This window comes from Cricetulus griseus, chromosome 8 (assembly GCF_003668045.3).
Source record: "Cricetulus griseus strain 17A/GY chromosome 8, alternate assembly CriGri-PICRH-1.0, whole genome shotgun sequence".
NCBI classification, from domain to species: Eukaryota; Metazoa; Chordata; class Mammalia; order Rodentia; family Cricetidae; genus Cricetulus; species Cricetulus griseus.
This window is the reverse complement of record NC_048601.1, coordinates 73,208,062-73,231,120: the sequence shown is the minus strand read 5'-3', so window position 1 is coordinate 73,231,120 and position 23,059 is coordinate 73,208,062. Positions and strand designations below refer to the sequence as shown.

The window sequence follows — 23,059 nt, the reverse complement described above, 5'->3', positions numbered from 1 at the left end:
CACAGCAGAGGAAGAAACTGCTTCACGAATTCATCCACACAACACAAATGCCAGGACATTCAGAGACCAGCAATGGCAGCAGCTTACAGTGAAAAAACATGTATGACATACGAGTTAGGCATTTGGAATTGCTATGAGATTTACTGATAAAACTCATTCATCTGCCTCAAGCAAAACTTACTTCAGTCCTTTCATTACTCTTAAGAATAAATGTGTAATCTGCTTGTGGTTTAGCTTACTAACCAATTAGCAAACAGCAAATGGCTGTTACTACTCTAGCAGATGAATGAAATATCCTGAATGGTTAACCCCAGGTGCTGCCCATACAACTCCCTACAGTTTCTGAGAAATGACCTTGCTCTATTCTGAGAATTGGTGTGGTCCTATGGAAGATTGCAGACAGATGATTAAGACCAAGGAAGAGACACACTGCATCATTTACTCTCGCTGAGAGCTTTCCTTATAGAGCTTCATTCTCCAGCATGCAAGATCTAGGCCTTGGGGTGTCTTCACATATGGAGGGTTACAGCTACTCTGTATTTTACTAATTCTTACTTTGTAACGGTGCTTATAGTCCAGGACCTCCTTTGCTAGGCTTACCCTGAACTTGAGTTATATCACAGTCTTCTATATTTTATTTCTTCTCCCAAGTTAGCTACATCTAGTAGCTTCCTAAAACATTACTTTCGAGTCCCCAAGATGACTCAGCAGGTAAAGGCACCTGCTACCAAGACTGATGACCTAAGTTAGATCCTTGGGACTCACATAACAGAGAGAACCAACACCCACAGTGTCCTCTGAACCCAACAAGTATGCTATACCATGTATGCACCTCAACACACATACACACATGAATGTAATATAACAGTTTTTAAAACTCCACATTACCTCCCTATATGACTTTTCACATGACTTTGAAAAACTAGCTCTCAGCGCTGAATCCGGGTTTGAAGGCCAGCGTACTCACGCCTGAACTGGCATTTCCCCTGCCTTTCAGGAAAGCATCCTCCTTGTGAACTCCAGCACACGCCTAAGGCCTCACTTACATGCCTCCTCCTCAATGTGTTTCGCTAACCAACTCTTCCCAGTTTGTCATCTCTGACTTCATAATCCTCAGAACAGGTTTTTAAGTAAAATTTACCAAACCTAATGCTACATAATTCTAGGGAAACTTTTACACATTATAAAAGTATTAAAAATTGTTTGAATTACTGATGTTTGGTCTTACTATGCTTTGGAATCAAGCAACATGGCTGGGGATATAGTCATGGTTTACTGATTGTTTAGTACACACAAGGCCCTGGGTTTCACCCCAACATCACAAAAAAAGAAAAATCATGTTAAGAGGAATGTAGTTTAGAGTATACATTTCTGGACAATTGTTCCAAGGTTCTAAATATTACCTACAACTGTAAGGGTAAATAGTTTTGTTTTTACTTTTTTAATGATGTTCATTTACTTGTGTGTGTGTGTGTGTGTGTGTGTGTGTGTGTGTGTGTGTGTGTGTGTGTGTGTGTGTCTGGAGGCAGAGAACAACTTGTGGAATTTAGTTCTTTCCTTCCATCACATGAGTTCCAGAGTCTGAACTCAGGTCATAAGTCTTGGCAGCAAGTACCTTTACCTGCTAAGCCATCTTGCTAGGTTGAAGTTTCCATATTTTATAGTTAGCCTGACGGCCAGGGCACACAAATGGCTGACATGACCAGGACAGTCACATGTTAAGCACTGATACCTTCAGAGGATTCCAATCAAGCAACTGAACTCGTATCAGGGGACTTAAAAGCTTTGGTAAGCAGAAACCAACGAAGGCTTCGTAGTAGGAATCAGGAAACTTTTCTCGCCACTGCTGAAATTTCAATAAAATATTCTGGACGTTACAAAAATCATCATGCACATCTTCAAAAACTCTCTTACAATCTTGTAAAATGTCACCTGCAAACAAAGTAAGTCTCTTTATGTTATGCATTTTAAGCCTACTTCCTTAACAATAGTTAGTTCTGACTTACTATTTAATCAACTGGGCTGGAAACTTTATTTTTTATACATTCACTTTATTTAAAGTCACTCTAGTAACAAAACATAATATTGACACTAATAAAGCCTCTCATCTATTGAGTCCCTATCTATATGCCAAAATATCATACATTTATTGTTTCATTTTATTACCATAGATAAAACCCACTGACTTAAATAAAACAAGCAAGCAAAGGACACTGAACTGAGGCAGGCAAGGCAAAAAGCCCCTTTCCACTGGGTCTGGTGAACAGCAAAATCCAGAATCTTTGAGCTGCACTATGAACCTTCTCTGGTCACCTCTCAGCAGCGTACAGACATGGGAGAAGAGCTTAACCAACTTAACCTGTACTCAGGCACAGGGTTAGAACCCAGAATTCACAGAGAACCACAGAGATTAAAAACCAAGGAAATAAAACTGCCAATCAACAACTGAGCTAATAAATGAACACTTTCAAAGGAAACACAAATGGCTAATAACAATTTTAAAGCTGCTCAACATCCCTAGTCATCAGGGAAGAACATATTAAAACTACTTTGAGATCCTGCTTCACTCTAGACAGAGAGGCCATCAAGAAACCCAACAGTAAATGTTGGAGATGACATGGGGAAAGAAGAACCTTATTCATGGTCAGTGGGAGTGAAAATTAACAAAGCCGCAAGGCAATCAGTTTGGACATTCCTTAAAAAAATTTAAGAATCAATGACCTGGGGGTTGGGGGGGGTGGTATGTGAGGAGGGGAAAGAGAGGGAACTGGGATTGACATGTAAAACAATCTTGTTTCTAATTCAAATAAAAAGACATGGGGGGGGGGAATCAATGACCAGCTATTTCACTCATGAGCACATATCCAGAGGACTCTATACCCTAAAAGATATCTGCACATCCTTGTTTTTGGTACTCTATAAGAAAGGAAATGGAACCAAACAGGACGACCATCAACACATGAACTGAGAACCTGGTACATATAACATGGAATACTATTGAATGCTAAAGGAAAATGAAACCACAAAATTTTCAGGAAAATGGATGGACTTGGAATGTATAAAACTGAGAAAGGTCAACTAATCTCAGAAAGAAAAACACTTCATATTCTTCCTCCTATTCAGATAGTAGCCTATACTGCACACATCTCCATGGAAACAAATTAAGTGTTAAGTATAGTATGTAGAAAGGAGAACAAGAAAGGGTAATATTAGGGGATAAAAATGCAGCTAAAGGGTATACAGTCATGAAAGGATCTAAGGCTACATGCTTTTCTAGTTTCAGTTCTGTTAGTTTGTTTGTGTGTTTGTGTGTGTGTGTGTGTGTGTGTGTCTGTGTGTGTGTGTGTGTGTGTATAAACAGGCATGGTAGATAAGTAGTGTAGTGGAAAGAATGAAGAGCCCAAGTATTAATACCCCGCTCTTAATTCAAGATCCAACATCTTTCAACACTACTACAAGAACCCTCCAAAGGCTGTGTGGGACAGCACTGCTCTGGGACAGGCACACAGGGTCTTCCATAGTCTGTCCAACAGGAGCAGCTACACCTTTTAATAAACTTTTGCTACTAAACTGAAAAAACAAAATGCAACTGATAATGAAAGCGCACAACCCCAAGGAGGCTCCAGGCTAACTGTGAGGTTCACTGAGATGCATAGTTGGGAACTTGGCAAATGTGTCTGTTTTGAGGATTTAATTTAATGTAGCTTCATGATGCTTTTATTCTGAGTTCATTACATTAAAGTGATTTTCTTAAAAGTGGTTTTACTAAATTAACTATTTTAAATTACAAATGGTAGCGCACAAGGAAAGCAATGCAGCCACTCTGCTCTCTTGTGTGACCCAGGAGGCGGCAGATGGCCTGCAGTACCAGAGCACTCGCATCACCCTTCTCCAGAGAAGAAGTCTCTGCAGAAAATGCCTTCTGTCTTAGTAACACGGATTTAAAGGCCCCTACAATGCTGGGCGGTGGTGCATGCATTTAATTCCAGCACTCGGAAGATGAGGCTAGCCTGGTCTTCAGAGCAAGTTCCAGGATAGGCTCCAAAACTACACAGAGAAACCCCCGTCTAGAAAAACAACAAAACAACAACAACAACAAAAAAGGCACCCACAACAAAGCTTTCCTCACTATTTCAACACTTCAAAATAGGTTAGACAATTGACCTTGGCGTTTTTGGAAGTTGGTCATCTCAGCAGGAGCTAGCTCATCGTCACTAGAAGTCCCCTCCTGATGGTCACAGTTGCCAGAGAGCGCCCTTGCTTGTCTTCTCTGCATCCTGCATTGTGCAATAGAGTAAGCCAAAAGCAAATAGTTCTTATGAAAAATACTTAAAACAAAAACAGTATTATTGTTCTTTAATGGACACATCATTGTACTGACACCATTTTATGTAACTATTTCAGGTCTTCTGTTTCCTTAGCATCTTTGGTTTTTATGTTGAACTCAGATCATTCTCTGAATGGAAAGGCTTCTTAAAAGGAGTGCATGCAACCAGTCAGAAGTGGCTGCTAGTTCAAAGCAATCCTCCTAGCAAAGGCCACCTCACCAATCCTGCCCTGAGCCCCCCTTTGTCTTTAGAGCAGTGAGACCAGCTGACTCAGCTCTGGTTTTACAACAGTCTTGAAAGTCAGCCATGTTGGGTGGGGTGATTGTCTCATACAGCTAATTCTACTGAAACAGTGAAAAGGAATTGCTCAGTGTGTTAAGTCTTCACTTTGTACAGATACCTTCGAGCTTCAATCTCCTCTAAAATCCGTTGATCCTTTTCATCTGGAGCCAAGCTTCCATTTACTGATGTCTCAGCTTTGCCTGTTAAATGACAAAATTAGCTTTGTACTACAGTATCAAAATAGTGAATCACTGAAGCTATAGGTAATATCATGTGTGTGTGTGTGTGTGTGTGTGTGTGTGTGTGTGTGTATAGGAACACACAATGTACTCAAAATTCACATTGCAATGAATTTAAATGTCCATTACCTATCAGTGTTGACACTGTCAAGCCTGTTGGCCTAAATACACGTACCTTGCTGCTGTGTGCCTTTTAGCACTCAGCAGGTTTCTTTTCTCTCATTCTTTTATTTTTTTGTTTCTAGTAATTTACACCAAATTTCCTCCACAGTCATATACCAGAGATATTTACATTGCCAACATCTTACTTATACTATGTATGGCTTGCTCCCACTGTTAGCATGTCCCACTGTTTACAACTGACCAGATACAGGAACTTTACAATAAAGTGTCACCCACACAGGGATCTCATTCCCTAAAGCATCTCAAGCCAAGATGCTACTGTGGCTGCGGTGTGGTGTGAGGATGTGGAATGGCCATTCCTTACCTACCCTGCTGAGACCCACCCATCTGCGCAGGCCTCCAACTACAGAGATGGACTGCTGCAGAGCTGTTTCCTACCACTCTGCTCATCTAATGCATATAAACACTGTGTCAGGCGGCTGTGGAGGCGATCCAACAGTCAAGAGCACTGATTGCTTTTCCAGACGACAAGGGTTCAGTTCCAAGCACCCCCTTAGCAGGTCTTAACTGCCTGTAATGCCAGTCCCAGGGGCTCTGACACGCTTTTGAACTCCGGACACTCCTGCACACACGTGATGCCCTTACATATACTCACATACACATGCCTAGAAAAAAATACTTAAAAACAAATTCTGTCTCAAATGCTTAAGTGACTGGAAATTCTGCTATTTGATTTTTGACCTTATACAAGGTATATTGAAACTCTTCCTTGAACAGGTTTGGGTAAAGGATCAATGTGAAAATATAGAATAGGCTTTTGTACTGGCTAGTTTTACGTTAACTTGACACAAGAGTCATCAGAAAGGAGGAGACCCAACTGAGAAAATGTCTCCATAAAATATGGCTAAACACAATCCTTTAGGGTATTCTCTTAATTAGTGATTGATGTGGGAGGGCTACTGCTGGGTTGATGGTCCTGGGTTCTGTAAGAAAGCAGGCTGAACGAGCCATGGGGAACAAGCCAGTAAGCAGTTCTCCTCCATGGCTTCTGCATCAGCTTCTGCCTCCAGGTTCTTAACCTGCTTGAGTTCTTACCCTACCTGCTTTTGGTGATGAAGTGTTATATGGAACTGAGGAAAATAAACCCTTTCCTCCCCAACTTGCTTTTGGTCGTGGTGTTTCATCAAAGCAATATAATCCTAACTAGGACAGCTGTTGTTTTCTTTTAATTGTTTCTACCTTTTATGCTTCAGCTATCCTACTTAGCAACTGCAGCTCTGCTGCTACCAGCAGCCCCAAAAGGGCCAAAGCCCGAGGGAATTATGTTCCTACAGGCACCAACTCTTTCAAAGCTACTAAGGAAACTTACTTAAATCTCCGTCCCACTGAAGAACTCAAGATTCAAAGGTTGAGGTAGAATCTTGCTTCTCAGAGAGGTTAAATAGCAAGTAGCTCACCTACCCCACCTCCTCGTGTTTCCCAAGAAGTCCCTGTATTCATTCTCACTTCTCCTTATAAATCCTCTTCTACCTGGCTCCTCCTTATAACTTCCTGTCAGCTAGTTGCTGACCCAGCCTCCTGATCTTAGGTGAGTTTTATTTAATCAAACACATCTCTGCATCATTAAACAAATGTTCCAGAGTAGAAACAAAATTACATACCTTAAATTAATATTCTACAACAGACAGCTTTTTTCTTTTTTTAAAAAAATTCAGAACTAAAAATACTTTTATTCTCCAGATGGCAATCTAGCTTAGTGAACAATGGAACATAAAAACCACTAACGTGATAACTGTTGCAAATAGGATGATTCACATTTTAACTCGTCTTGCCTGCGTTTCAAAAGTGCTTCTGATTGTTTAAAAAGCAACGTGTACGTGGATGACTCTAGTTCCTCAATTATGACAATCTGAAACACAGAAATCACATTCTGCAGTTATCAATGATGAATTATAAAAGAGAGTAAAAGGTATTATTTGTGATCACATGTACACATTCAATTCCAATTAACATATAGGACATACACACACTACTTCATGGGTAGAACAGACATGGAAAGCAGAGTTTTATTTATTTTTTTAACTATCTTTTTTCTTTTGAAGTTCTGTGGTTTAAATAACATACCTTGTAAAAAAGAAATAGAGTATCACAAAGTCAGGATTGAGTATGCACAAAACACAATGTGTAAAGTCAAAGGGTTAAAAACCTGTAGTTTAAAAACTTTAAAAAATACAAGTATTAAAAAACCCCAGTAAATTTTAGATCAAATTGGATAAACATTAAAAATTTTGAATCGGGCTGGAGAGATGGCTTGGTGGTTAAGAACCCTGGCTGTGCTTCCAAGGACACCAGTTCAGTTCCTAGCACCCGTACGGCAGCTCAGAACCATCTGAAACTCCAGTTCCTGGAAATCTGATGCTCTTTTCTGTACTCCAGACACCGAACACATGTGCTGCACAGACATACATGCAGGCAAAAACACTCATATAAATTAAATAGAAAATGTTTGAAACCTTAAAGATCTGTTTAAATTCTAAAAGCAAAGAGGAACAAAAAACCTCCCCTAGAACCAGGATGTGAACAGAGCAAAGGACTCTGAGAACTCACAAGAAAAAGATCCACACAGGGCATGGTGGCTCACACACATGGAATCCCACAACTCGGAGGCTGAGGCAGAGTGCTCACCACAAAGGTGAGGCTAAGATCAGCTACACAGTAAGCTCCAAGTCGGCCGAAGCTTCAGACTGGGACTTTGTTCACAAGCAAAACTAATGTAGCTAATAAAATGAAGGTCTTTGTTCCCGATCAAAATAGACATTTTACAGAATCTATTTGTTACGAATCTAGCAAAGTAATAAATCACCATTCATTCTGGAGACTGCTTTGACAATGTATGAACCTGAAAATTACTTATACTTAGCAATTACTTTTATTTTACAGTGATATGTCTTAGATGAAATTTTAACACAAAAAATGTATGTGTGATCCAGCCTTAATATGAGGGGCTATGCCTAGCCATATTGCAGCATGATATGCCACGTTTGGTGATATCCTTCCAAGACCTGCCCTTTCCTGAAGGGAAATGGAGGGGTGAATCTGGGGGAGAGAGAGGGTAGAGGAAGGGAAAACTGCAGTCGAGATGTAATATATGAGATGTATATATGTAAAATTTTATGTAATTTACAATAGCAACTAAAAAACCAAAAACCAAATGAAAACAAAAAACTCAAAACCTCCAAACCAACTAACAGTCCAGGTCTAACGTTAAAGAGAATGTGCAAATGCTAAAAATCAGTATGGAGGCATATTAACTGTAATTTCAGAACACAGGAGGCTGAGGCAGGAGGATTGTAAGTCAAGGCCACCCTGGGTTATACAGTAAGAACTGCTGAAATCCCACTCTGCCATGCCTCTTTACTTGTGTTCTTAGACTCAGAGCTCAGGTCCTCACGCTTGTGTAACACGGAGCTATCTACTCAGCCATCTCCTTCATCTCCCCAAAGCCATCTGCCTTTGCTAAATGACCAATGGGGGGGGGGGTTGCTTCATGCATAGTTATATATACCTTTTCATTTAGACAATCGATTATATTTTCCACATAAATTTTCATGCCTTTGTAGAATTTGTAGTTTAGAGTTTGATCAGATGCATTCTCCAGGTTCTGGATTGCAGTCTTTGAACTCTTGATGTCTTCTATATATTTTTCATATTCTCTCTGGTGCGAGCGATGAGTATCCTGTAGTAATGTTAATCTAAATAAAATAGAAGTTTCATTTTTCATACCTTTCCTTTTAAGCAGAATTCTAATGAAGATGTTTTCAAACACAACCAGGGAGAGTGATCACCATATAAATGTGTATTTACCTTGTGTGTGAACCCAGGGAGATCACAATTACCATTCTCAAAGGGAAAGAAAAAAGGACACCCACAGGGCTTTAGAAACAGAAGCTGACCAAAGGATTTATTTGTGATTTATTTATTTCTTGAACCTGGGTCTCTTTAACCTAAGCTGGCCTTAAATTCGCTATGTACCAAAAGGATGACCTTCAACTCCTGATCCTCCTGCCCCCACATCACAGGCATGCTCCACTACCTCCATTTACAGGCTAGTTTTAAGGTACACTGACTCAGTTTTAGGCTAAGATTCATCAAAACTTGCAAACTAGAAGAGTGAGTGCCAAGAATAACCAAAGGTTTTAATGAAACAAGGGAGTTCACGTGTTCACTTTTACATCAATCTGTAGTCTTGCTTGGAAGACTGAACGAGCTGGCATTAACACCATTTAAACATGTTATGGATTGGTATATACTTTATCTGGTTTGTGATTTCTGATGGACTGTTTTGCAATTAGAATTTGCTGCCCCACAGTGTCCATTCCATCTGATCCTATGCTGCTCTGCTAAAGTGAGGACAGTCTACTTGGTCCAGCCCTTGAGAGTATGGCACACATCAATTCAATGATTGCTTATCTTCTAAGTTACCTATCACAGACAAAAGTCAACAGAAACATATGAAATATATTTCTTTCATAGCAACTGGAATATCTGAATTCTGTAGATGCCTTAGAATTAGCAAATCAATAAAAAATGAAATAAATTCAAAGTATATGGACTTTAATCAGACTAAAAAAAATAATTAAACTAATCCTGATAACCTGGTTCTTAGAAGAACTGCTTTAGCCTTGCTCCTAAAGGCAGTGAAAAGACACTGCCTATCTAAAAGCACTTCCCTTATTTTGTGTAAATAAAAGTGGAAGCTGAGCTGGAGAGACAGCTTAGTCTGGAAAGTGCCTGCCCTGCAAGCATGAGATACCAGTGAGAGCTCCAGAATCCACATGACAAGGTTGGCATGGTGGCACAGTCATAATCCCAGCAACCCTCCAGCTCTGTCTAGCTAGCTTAACCTACTTGGCAGGTTCCTGGAACCTGATTCACACACATGCAAATGAGAGCTAAAAAATAATAACATATAGCAAATATCATTAATGAATTATTTGAAGTAGAACATTATTAGTGATAGATTTTTTTCTCTTTTTTTAGTGATAGATTTTCTAAGCATATATTATATTAAAAAGCCACACAACAGGGTATACATTGGCTTCTTTTTTTATAAAAAAAAAACTGGGGCAATATAAAAATGCCATGTACTTCTATAAGATACACACAGTAGGCAATTTCTAGAAGAAAATATAAAACTGGTGGCAAGTTTTCTTGGGAAAGCCAACTTTCTTTTTGGTGTGTATCATTTTGTACTGGTTTATTAAAAAAAATAAAACTTTTTTAAAAAAATAAAGAACCTGGTTGAAAACAGAATACAATAAAGTTAAAAGTAGCTTTATGTGTAACCTAGAAATGATGAACTTATGGGAACAGAGAGCAGAATTGTGGCTATTAGGCTTCAATGTGGGTCTTTTAACAATGGGGAAACGACTGGTTTAAGGATATAAAATGCAGTTGGGCAAGAGGCTTGGACTCTCTGAAGTCTTGAGGTCTACTGAAAGCACGATAAATATGGTTGATAACAATATGCTATATTTAAAAAGTTGTGAGATAGTATACTTTAAGTGTTCTCAAAACAAAAATGATGAATATGTGTGATATAACATGTTAATTGGTTTAATTTAGCCATGCCATTGTGAACATACTGTATTCTGTATCATAATTGTGCATGACTTTATTTATAAGCTAAATAAATGAAGGGAAAAAAAGTTAAAAGTAGCATTTACTCAGAGAATCTGAAACATTAATCTACATAAGTGACCCACTGTCTCTCATTCTATCACTCTCTCTGATACAATCCCTCAAGAAACACCACAGAGGTTCTAGTTTATATGCAATTCTAGATGTAGTAGCTTTAATTCTGTTTTATTATAACTAGGAAAGCCAATTAAAACACCAGTAAATGATGAGTGTACTTCAGAAATAGCCTCGAATCTGTTGAAGTAATTTCACTCCACATCACCACTACAGAACATTCACTTAGAAGCTGGCAGGTTTTATTCTGTAGCGGGTCAGACAGTAAATATCTCTGCTTTTAGAGCCACATAATTGCTCATGCCATTACTCAGCTCTGTGCTGTATCACCAAAGTACCCACGGGCAGTACTAAACATTCAAGCAGAGCTGTGTTCCAATAAAACTTCATTTACCAACACATGGTGGGCTGGAGTCTACCAACACCCCAGAATTCAGACACTAAATGCTGTACGCCTTAAGATTTCAACTATTTACTTCATACTATTACAAATTTTCTATAAAGATATCTTTAAGCAAACAGCTACAGCACAGATTCTTCAATGTGGTTAAGGAACTCAGTCACTTTAAAGCTGACTTACAGATACTAGGTAAAGAAAATTTGAAACTATTCTCAGGTAAGAAAAAAAACCTATCTTGAGCTAGTGGCTCATGGGTAATGCACAAGCCTGATGCCTTGAGTTCAATCTCCAGACCCCATGTAAAGATGGAAGAGAGAACTGACCCCTCAGAGCTCTGCTCTGCCTCCACCCATGTGCCATGCATGTGTGTGCACATACACTCTGAAAAAAAAAAAAAAATGAAGATACTCTTTAAAAGGCAGCAGAATTGAATGCACCCCTTGTACCAAACTGTCACTCAGGCTAATCAAACCCTGGCCATCACATCTACTTTCTCATTCACAGGGACGGGCAGACACTAGATTCTGAGTATATTCTATAATAAAATATTTAGAACAAAAGCCTCTGACAGGACATGTTATAATTTGAGCAAAGCACAGTCATAAGGTTAGCACTATCTGCTCAATGTAATTACCAATGCCCACAGTGTAAAAGAGAATTATGCTTTAGGAAGGCACTGTACCACGAGTTATAAAAATAAGCTCTTGGCCACAGTAAATTTTCTCTGTTAATGATTTTAAGAAAAAAACATGCACACACAGACCAAGCCAGATACAGTCTTACACCCCTGTAATCCCAGCACTAGGGAGGCCAAGGCAGAAGGATCATGATTTGAAGCCAGCCACAGCTATACAGTTATATCTGAGGCTGGCCTGGGCTGAAGAACAAGACCCTGCCTCAACAAACAAAATGCAAAAAAGCAAAGAGACATATTCACTACTATGGCAACATATGGATGAGACTTAGAACAGAGAAATAAATAAATTAACTGTAGGAACAAACATGAAATGTGTACTGCAGAAGGTGAGCATGATAACACACCATGGAAGCACATGGAGGCATATGTGACATAGGAACCCAAAGGATAGAAGTTCAAGGCCGGCTGGGCTACCAACCAAGATCATGTCTCTAAAGACAACACAAAACAAAACGACAAAATCCAGCAGTATAGAAAAATGCGTATAGTCATGTTAAGTTAAAAAATTGTTATTACTGTTTTTAACCATGTCAGGATTATCTGTCATTAAGACTGACAAGACAAAGAAAATCTACTGTTTATATGGTAAAATAATTTTTTTCTTATAAACCTGTTTAATATTAATGCTTAATAACTAAAAGAACATAGTGCTTTTTTTACTACTAATCACTGAGGACAAATGTAAATTATAAAATAAACATTACTCACCTATTATTTAATTGTTTCTTTATAATTTCCAAATTTACTGGTGGAAATGAAATGGAAGTATCAAACTTCTTCAATGTTTGAGAGTCACTCTTTGGGGAAAGGTCTATGTTTTGTCCCTTAAAAAAAAATGTGAAAAATTACTTTTTAAAAAGCACCTCATTTATCACACAAAGGAAACTAAATAACATTTCCAAGCCTTTGCAATACCATGGTCACAATAAAACATTAAAAAAAAAAAAAAAAAAAACTTCATCAATTTTAGAATATATTAATGCCTTTTTCTCCAGCCAGGCACTGTGGTAAATGCCTTATATCCCAGCATCCAGATACCCTTGTTTACATAGCAAGTCCCAGGGCAGCCAGGGCAACATAGTGAGATCCTGTCTAAAGAAACAAACTCCCAAAGCAAAATCAAACAAATGAAACCAACCATCCCCAGCCTCCATCCCAACTCACCCCTGCCTTGGCAGTACTGAGGATTAAAATTAAACTGAGGGCCTGATATATGCTAGGCAAGTACACTACCACTGAGCTACAGTTCTAGCCCCAAGTCTATTAAATTCATATGTACAAAACAAATTTTAAAATTTGGATTTCCACAAAAGTTAGTTCATGAAGTTTCAGAGCTAGTTTTGCTGATTTTCTGATGCATTCTTGGAATTCATGCAGTTCTTAAAGAAACATGAGTAAGTAAAGCCACGGTTGTTTGGAATTTGGAACCTACAGAGAATGCATTCCTAAAAGAGTATCTTATCCTTAGTCTCTCTGGCAACCCTAGCTCATCACTACCACACTAGCTGTGTATAGCAGGTTCTCAAAGTCCACTATTTCACACGAGGACCTGAAGACAGGAACCGCTAACTTAAGTCACTGTTTCTATTTCCAGCAAGCAAAGATGCAGAGACGGCATGTAAAGGCAGAGGCAGGGACTGCAGTTCTGTAGTCATGGCTCCAGGAACACACAGAGCACCCAGAATCAGGAAAAGTAGTTCTCACCTAAAGCCTCCGGAAAGGAAGCATAGTCCTGACAACTCACAGTATCCACATTGTGAGAGAACAAGCAGATTTTAGACCAGCAAGATGGCTCAGCAGAAAAGCTGTGCATGGAGACCTGAGTTTGACCTCCAGAATTCATGTCATTGGAAAGACAGAACCAACTCTACAAAGTTATCCTCTGACCATCAACGTGTATTGTGGCACAAAGTGTCCCTCCACAACAAGTTTTAAAAGTAAAAATAAAATCACTGGGTGTGTGGTAATTTGTTATAGCACCCTCAAGAATGCTAACATATGGCACAGAAATAGTTACCTCTCTGATCTTGACTGCTTTCCTCATTTGTTGTTGTTCCCAAATGTCTTGATTTTCATCTTCCTGACTGTCTTCGCTCTCTTCTTCATTTCTGAATGCTATACAACCAGAAGTCAACACATTAACACTCAGTATTTTCCCACTCTAACAACAGTACTCAGATTTGGGGGGTTACTTTCTGCAGGCTTAGTAGCAATTCACATGCTGTTTCTTCTTCGCAATAATCCACAACTGGGGAACTAGTATTACATCATCTTAAAAATGAGACCAATACTCAGGGCTAAATAACTGGTTGAAGCGCTGTCCTGCACTGAGAACTCAAATGCAGCCTCTGGGTCTAGGGCCAGCAATGCATGCACACCATCAGCTACCTACTTTCCCATGTGCTGGGGAGAATCAAAGGTTTGGTTTCTCATTAAAAATGTCTAATCTGGGCCACTGACAACCCTGAAGAACCCACAGGTAGGAGAGATCAACTCCCACAAGTTGTCCTCTGACCTCTATACTTATTCTGTGACATTAGTTGTGACCATACTCTAACACACAACACAAAGTAAGTAAATGGGGCTAGCAAGATGGCTCAGTGGTTAAAGGTGTCTGACATCAGGCTTAGTAACCTGAGTTCCACCCTGGGACTAACACATGATGGAAGAGAAACAACTATTGCAATTTATCCTCTCGACCTCCACATGTACACCCTGACCAGCATAAGCCCACACAAGCACTCACATTTACACACATGTGTGAGCTCACACACATAAAATATGCAAAAATCAATAAAATTAAAATAAATAAATGTATTTTTTACTTAATTCATACCTGAGAATTGAACATTTAAAAAATCGTTTCTGGGAGCCTAGGATGTAGCATAGTTGGCAGAGTGCTTGCCCAGCTTGCATGAAGCCCCGAGTTCAATCCCCAGGACATATAGTTAGTCTCACGCGGTGGTGGCACCCATCTATATAAACCCAGTACTTGGAAGGGATAAGGGGACCAGGAATTCAAGTTCACCTTTGGCTACGTGTTAAGTCTGAAGTCTGAGACTGGCCTGGATACAGGAGACACTGTCTCAAACACAAACAAAAATTGAGGGTACAAGGAACCAGCTTTATTCTGTGGGAAACCATGGTAAGACACACATGTTACGAATGAGAAATGTAACAGTCCCCTGCAGCCTGAGCATTACTGGCAAGAGGGACGCTTCATCACAGTGGGGAGATCTCAGTAGACAATACCTAAATTCCTGTAATCTTTCATGCTGACAACAACAAAACCTCTCTAAAAGGTGGCAATGAGTTCCAACATTTCAAAAACAGGAGACTGTACAATTCTTTTACTTCTCAAAAATCAAGGAAGGGATCCGGCATTAGTAAACATCACAGCACACACCCTGAGATAATGTCATACAATATGGCAGAACCATATCATTTAAAAGCCATGATACTGTGGACCAAAATTCATAATAAAAATCAACATCAACACTCTAAAACATTAAGATATGTGCTGGGAATTCAGCGTGTGCTGCTTTGGGTGGGTGGGGGTAGAGGTTCTCACTAGGTGCTAGGATTCCAGGAAGGAGCCATCTAGACTGTGTTACTGGGGCTTGAACCCAAAGCTTCATGCACACTAGGCGAGACTCTGCCAACTGAGCTGCACCGCCATCTCCAATAGCAATTATTTTTTAAGAAATGACAGGAAATATGATCATGAGCAAACAGAAATTTCACTATTGTAAAGAAAATGTCTTGATCTTTATATGCCGGTAGATAAATTAAACACATACATGTTTCTTCAGCCATTCTTTGTCTGAGTGTTTGAGGCTTTGGGGCAAACAGTATTCTCTTTTCATAGTCATCAGGGTCACTCTCTGGGTCCTCTTCATTGCTTCTCTTATTGTCACACGTGGTAGAGGGATGGTTTACATCCAGTGAAATGTAGTCACCAGGGGTCCTGGCCAACTCACGTTTTCTGCGTGCTTCCTGGATAAAAGCTGCATCAGGGATCTTAACTGAAACAGATGAAGAGGACAATGAAAACAAGTTACAGAATGAATGCTCCTTGCATTCAAGGCAAGAAAAAGACACCATGTTCCTATATTTCCCACCGCTTAGATTGATTCACATGACTGCAATAAATAGCTCCAAGTCCAGTCAGTAAAGGAAAAAAAATTAATATAATAGATATAAAATGCACAACAGAGAAATGAACCTAATCTAGCACTACCAGGAAATACACTGGCACCATTCCCTTGTGCCCCTTGGGAGCTGCTATCTCTCACTTCTGGAGGTTCTGTGACAGGACAGGAATGTGAGGGCAATGAGCACAGTGAGACAGACAGAAGCTAGCACCAGTGGCACAGTGGCCTGACTTAGAGAAGATACTAGGACACCACCTCCACTTGTGGGCACCCACACACGGAGAAGTGAGCAACAGAAACAGCACATAGCCACACCAAGCCATATCAAGGTTTTCGTAGTGAGACACACATGAAAAAAAATGAGAAGTTAAATGCAAAGAAAATGAATCTAATTAGATGACAACTTTTGTTTTTAAACATTTTCCTTTTGCTTTAGGGATTTTTTTATTTTATATATATGGATGTGTGTCTGTTCACATGTGTGTACCTGGTGCCCATGGAGGCCACAAGGGGTCATCAGATGCCCTGGAACTGGAGTTACAGACAGCTGTGAGTTACTTATCTGGGTGGGAAATGAACCCATGTCCTCTGGAAGAGCAGTCACTGCTTTTAACTGCTGAGCCATCTCTTCTGCCCCTAAATGACAACTTTAATACAACTTTATTTTTTGTTTTATTTCTGTATTATAGCATATATTCACTGACATGAATTCTTATAATTTAGGAACAGAGGTTTCTTTGTACATGAAATTTACCTTTATACTTTATAAAAACTGTTTTCTTAGGAAAATGCCACCATAAATAAGATGGCAGGAAAAATTCCTACCACTTCAAGTATCAGGAAACTATAGAGACAGTTAAGTCCCATGTAGTCCAGGCAGCCACAAAGCAAGAATGACTCTGAACTTTCAATCCTCCCACTTTCTTCACATTTCCAAATGCCGGGAATACAGGCATGGACCACCATGACCAGTTTTTGTGATGCCAAGGATCCAAATACAGAGCTTCATACATGCTACGCATTCACTCTACCAACTCAGCTGCCCCTCAATCCTGACCTCAACTCTTTGAGAAACAAATACAAGACTTGTATCAGGCAAATAGAAGATGTAACTGCAAAAGCTCTGATGTTTAGAACACAAGAGAAAAAGTGAAAGATTTCAGAAGACTTATACGTTATACAACAGACTCAGTGGTAGCAAGCAGTCTAAGGAAAACAAAATGTGTAGAGTCGATCACAAAACAATACACGGCAATTGCTAGGAAGCAGTAAGTAATCACCGAAAACAAGACAATCATGGGGCCAGAAAGATGGCTCAAGCCTGCCAAGCCTGATGACTCTGAGTGTGATCCCTGGGAAAGATGGCTCAAGCCTGCCAAGCCTGATGACTCTGAGTGTGATCCCTGGGAAAGATGGCTCAAGCCTGCCAAGCCTGATGACTCGAGTGTGATCCCTGGGACCTTCACGGGGGAAGGAGAGAAATGATTCATGTAAGCCATCTTCTGATCTATACATACTCATCTATATATTGAGAGAGAGAATAAATAAATGTAAGGAGGAGAAGAGGAGCAGAGGCATAGAAGAGATGGCTCAGCAGTTAAAGGTGCTTATTGCTTTTCCCAAGAACCAGTTCGGTTCCCACCACTTACTTGGGCAGCTCACAACCATCTGTGGCTCCAGTTTCAGAGGATCTGACACCCTCTTTTGGACTCTGATGGCACCTGGCACATGTATTTGCACATATGTACACATATGCACAAATAAGAATTATGTCTTTTAAAATTCAGTCATGCTATCAAATCATTTGCTAGGTAATATTTATTTACTTCATTTCTCCTTTCAAAAAGTTTAATTATATTATTTATTTTATTGGGAACAAAGGCAAAGCAAGCACCACAGCACACATGTAGAGGTCAGGAAAACTTGAGGGATGGCAAAACAGAACAGAATGAAGTGTAAATCAAATAATTTGCTGAATTCTTTAACTAAATGAATACCGAAAAAGAAAAACATCTATGAAGGTTAAGCAGGGACCTGCCAGAGCTCTGAACCTTTCCTAACGTGGGTAATGACTTTATTGTGGTGTGCACATGAAGATAAGCCAGTGTGTCCTAGAAACTGAGAAGTGCAGTTATTAGTGTCTAAAGCAGACTTAGGTTTCAGATCACAGGAGCCAACATCTGGCTCAGTCATGGGGACACACTAGAAACATCTGGGGACTGGGGAGCTTAGTTAACCTACCTACGGTCCTGGAGGTGAGCATGGTCTGTTCGTTCAGCCTCTGAGGGGTTACCATAACACATTTGGCTCCAATACTCAAGTGTACTAGAGACAAATGTGACTTGGAAGTGATTCACCTGCATGACTTGGGTTCAGACACTAAGTCACAAGCATGGGACTCACTGATGAGGTACTGTTGTCACAGAAAGCAGTCCTCTCCCAAGGTACAAGTTCAGGGAAGGGAAACTATGCTTCCCATCCTGTTTCTCCATACCTCCATGGTTCCCACACAGCAGGTGTTGTTAAGAAGAATGTCTGCCACAGGGAGCAGTTCAGGGCAGATGACATATCATTGGCTAATTCTCTCAGCCTGTCATCTGAACACACAACAAACACATTCTTTGTACACACAAGGCATTGTGCTGGGATGACAGGCATGCACCATCGTACCCAAGTCTCTCCATCTTTTCTTCTCTAGACAGCACATCCTTATTTTCAAAGGGGTATTTGGAGGAGAGACAATTCTTTACTGTGGAACTGTCCTGCACTCTGAAGGTAAATTTACCACCCCCTTCCTCTGGGGAACAACACAACTCAACTCTCTCCCATTAATTAGAAGCTACCCCACACATTGTCCCATACTGGCCTCTCCTCAGGAGAGCAGAGAAGCTAACGCTGCAGAACCATTCTCTCACACTGTCCATCCACAGAAGCACAGCTGAGTGCAGAAGCCGCTAGCCATATTTTACTATATCAATTTAATTAGATTAAACATTCAGTTTCCTAGTTACAATATCCACATCTTAAGAGCTCAATAGCCAATTGTGGCCAGTGGCTACTGTACTAGAATGGTGATAATACAGAATTTTTCCATCTTAACAAAGAAGTCTACTGGACTGCAACTAGAATTTATCCCAGACTGCATTTGCTTACCAGGATCAATGTTTTAAAAGACTTATTATTCTTTTTTTTTTTTTTTTTTGTTTTTTTTTTCGAGACAGGGTTTCTCTGTGTAGCTTTGGAGCCTATCCTGGAACTCGCTCTGGAGACCAGGTTGGCCTCAAACTCACAGAGATCGGCCTGCCTCTGCCTCCAGAGTGCTGGGATTAAAGGCGTGCGCCACCAACGCCCAGCATTCTTAATTATGTCTGTGTATTTGTACACAGGAGGGCTGGTGCCTGAGGAGGCCAGACCCATCAGATACCCCTGGAGCTGGAGTTAAGAGTGGTTGTGAACAGGCCCACATTGGTGTGGGAATTACACTACTTTCTCAATGGTGTCTTAAGTGCCACTAGACTGAAAAGCGTCTATACAGCAGAAAGCAAGTTATGAACACCCGTGTTACATTTAAAGAGCTAGATGAACATTTCTGACTTCACGGGCCGTAAGGTAAGGTCCATGATAACTTCTCAACTTTGCCAATGCAATGCCAAAACAGAGTTAAAGAACTAGTATCTGAAAGTATTTTTAAAATGACCAATCTTTTCTTTTAAAAAAAGTTTGCCAGGCGGTGGCAGCACAGGCCTTTAATCCCAGCACTCAGGAGGCAGAGGCAGGTGTATCTCTGTGAGTTTGATGTCAGCCTGGTCTACAAAGTGAGCTCCAGGACAGCCAGGGCTGTTTCACAGAAAAACCCTGTCTTGAAAAACAAACAAACAAAAAAAGGTTATTATGAGTTCCCTACACATACTATATTGTCATTATGAGTTAGTCACATATACTATATTATCCTCCTTCAGGTTTTAGACATGTTACTTCTGGTATTAGCAACATTCTCACAAACTCTTACCAGCCTCTAGTAAGGCTGGTAAGACTGCAAACAGACTCCCTGGGGAAAAGCCCTGTCTGGACAATCTCAGGCATATCATGTAATAAATAAGGACCTATTTGTGCCATACTTTTTACTGTTTTATCAACAATAAGAATCACTAGGGTATAAGGTACTGATACTAGATGGTCTTAGTGGTACATCATATTTACAAGAGGCAGATCGTGAGTTTGAGGCCAGCTTCAGCTCCAGAATGAATTGCTTATCAGCCCAGGGTACAAAGTGAGACCCTGTCTCAAAAAAGGAAGGAAGTTAGTTACATAAAATTATACAGATTACCAACCTATGGGTGAAACTTCTTTTTCTTCCAGAGAACTAGAGCTATGGGAGGCTGGACTCTGATCATCCTTACTTTCCGACGAGGGATGTGCTTCTTCCTCTTCATCTGTTGAGAGGTCAACTGTCCCAGATTCTAAGAAGATAACTTTGTAAGTCAAAACATTTGAGTCAATAGTCAAAATAAACATATACAATTCATAAGATTTCCTCTTAATTCAACACTATATGGAGCTCAAAAAGAACTGGGGCAAATAAACATTTTGAAGGGCGGCTGAGAGGTGGAGCAGAGGTCAAGAACACATACTGTCCCTGCAGAACCCTGTTTGGTTCCCAGCACCTGGGTCAGGCAGCTAAAAACTCCCATACATCAGGAGAGGAAAAAAGCCCGTTTCATTAACACTTGTTGATTGAACCAATAAAAATAATTAATTTTATTAAGTCTTGAACTGAGTTCACATCTTCTTTAGGACAGAGGTAACAAAACTGAAATAACTCACAGAAACAAAAGCTCTTTGGAACCTGTATTTTTAAGAGTTACAAAGAAAGTCCAAAGGCAAAAGTTTGAGAATCACTTTTCTAGATGGAGAGAAATGGTTGACTCCAGGCTTCAGTACTCAAGGAGCAGATGACTGACATACTTTGTATTACAGATACAAAAGATCATGCAAACTAAAAAAGTCATGAAGATCCTGAACCTTGAAGACATTATTTTAAGTGAGGTAAGCTAGGCACCCAAAGACAGACATGGCAAGTACTCATTAGGATGTAGTTTCTGAACAATTTGAAGGGAATGGTGGTTAATATGAGCTGATGTGGAGATATGTTGGCAAAGGTTACAAAACTTTACAAGAGTAAGTTTAGGGTATCTATTGTACAACAGAGATGTTAGTAAATATCAATGTTTTGTTGTATGCTCTACTTGAAAATGTCTGGAGGATTTTATGTGTCCCCACCATGAAAATAAAATTAGATCTGTGTAAACAACCCTCAAAGTATTTCAAATCATCTTGTACACCATTAAGTATATCCATCTTTCATTTACAAGTAAGCATATATGAGAAACCTCTAATATTTAATGGGGCTAAAAACAGGACTTCAGGACTGATGAAGTATGAGTATTCTGCCTGTATGTATGTATGTATGTATGTATTTATGCATGCATGCTATGTGTGTCTGGTGCCTGGCAAGGTCAAAGAGGGCTTCCCATCTCCTAGAGTTACAGACCATTGTGAGCCTTCATGTGGGGTGCTGGAAACCGTGCTGAGCGGCCTCTCTAGCTCAAGTGACTTTGCATTTGATGACATAAATGGAACAGTCAATAGTGTCACCAATGTCAGTCACAATATATCGTTTTACATTATTTGTATCCACCTTTTGTTGTTACTGCAGATAACTGATTTTTAAAATGACTGTTAAGATGGAAGCTTCACCCCAGCCCCTGGCATCCATAGACCCAAAGAGTCTGGAATGTTATGGTGGAGGTTCCACCCAAGACCCCTCCCCCATCTCCCTCCAAACCCTGCTGCATCTCAGAAAGCCCGCCAAATGATGGTCCCTCAAGACCACTCCCACAGGGTATTTAAACTGTGTCCCAGAGAACAGACTCGTGGTTTTTCCAGTCTCCCTTTCCCATCTCCTCTCTGGGGTATTGGAAGGCCACCCGGGAGAGTTGTATCCATTAAACTTTTTTTTTTTTTTTTTTTTTTTTTTTTTTTTTTTTTTTTTGTAATTCGGCTTGATTTGGTCTGATCTGGATTGCTGCATGGTTGAGAGGCTAATCGGGGTGTAGAAACTTTTCAATGACATGGTTCCAAACCCTGTCCCTTATTCTTTAAGTGAACTGTCAGGTGTTCTTAGAAAACTGTTGAGAAATTTCCAAAAGGCACATCTAACTTTCAGCTACTTTCAACAGTATCAGTAGTTCGGCTCCTCTTTGAGGATTCAGGTGTGGGTCACCTGCGGATGCAAATTGCGACGTGCCAACAAAATCTACAGCAGCCTTCCAACAGCCCGGGCAGCACAGAGACCCCCTGCCGCCCCTTGGTCACCTGCACCGCGGTCCCTGCGGGAAGCAGTTCCGGGGCTGCGCCGGGAGCTCGCCCACACCCGACCTCGGCCCCGGTTACCACGGGCCCTGCGCGGCGGCTCCGCTCCCTCTGCTCTGCCGCCTGCAGACGGCCGGCCTGCGTCCGCCGGCACCTCAGCAGGCCGCTCCTCCGCGCCGTCGCCGTCGCTATCGCTGGACTCGACCTGGCGCCGCCTGAAAGTCCTCTGCGGCCGGAGAGCCATACTACAAGCAGGATTGGCGCGCGTCGCCGGGTTCCGGCTCCAGCGCCTGCGCAATCGCCCGCCTCGGGTTGCGCATGCGCAGTTGTGAGATTTCCGACCGGTGCGGCGCAGCCGCTCCACCCTTACGGCCGGAGTTGGATGAGTAAGCCCAAGCCTTCTTCTGAGTAGGACAAGAGAAATACTGTCCCAGACACTTTCGCAGCTTCTGTGGCTGTAGCCCGGGAGAGGACCTGCACATCCCTCCTAGAACAGACAGAAGTGGAGGGGTAAACAATAAAATTAAACATAAATGATGAGCAAAATTAAATGATTGTCTCAGGGCCCACGACTTAGAGAGAATCGGAACTCCAGCTTGTTGGAAAGGATCTTACAGGAGTTGAGAGCTGAATTCTGCAGAAGAGATTAGTGGACTCTTGTTTCAATCCATCAGACGAACAGCTTAGAAGCCTGACAGTACCATATTTGA

General features: G+C 40.6%; 1 protein-coding gene across 2 annotated transcripts in view; it reads right to left on the bottom strand.

Moving 5' to 3' along the window:
• Gcfc2 (GC-rich sequence DNA-binding factor 2) overlaps positions 1–22,638 on the bottom strand; it is a 35,372-nt gene extending 12,734 nt beyond the window's left edge. The window contains exons 1-10 of one of the 2 annotated variants that reach the window (XM_027429444.2): positions 22,353–22,638; positions 20,309–20,449; positions 15,624–15,848; positions 13,841–13,938; positions 12,532–12,647; positions 8,538–8,724; positions 6,758–6,881; positions 4,729–4,810; positions 4,165–4,277; positions 1,733–1,932 (exon numbers count right to left, since the gene is read on the bottom strand). In XM_027429444.2, the coding sequence (XP_027285245.1) occupies positions 1,733–1,932; positions 4,165–4,277; positions 4,729–4,810; positions 6,758–6,881; positions 8,538–8,724; positions 12,532–12,647; positions 13,841–13,938; positions 15,624–15,848; positions 20,309–20,449; positions 22,353–22,593 (1,527 nt within the window). In that variant the 5' untranslated portion in view covers positions 22,594–22,638. The remainder of the gene's footprint in view (positions 1–1,732; positions 1,933–4,164; positions 4,278–4,728; positions 4,811–6,757; positions 6,882–8,537; positions 8,725–12,531; positions 12,648–13,840; positions 13,939–15,623; positions 15,849–20,308; positions 20,450–22,352) is intronic. The other variant, XM_027429445.2, reaches the window with a different exon arrangement.
• Positions 22,639–23,059: the final 421 nt, after the last annotated feature.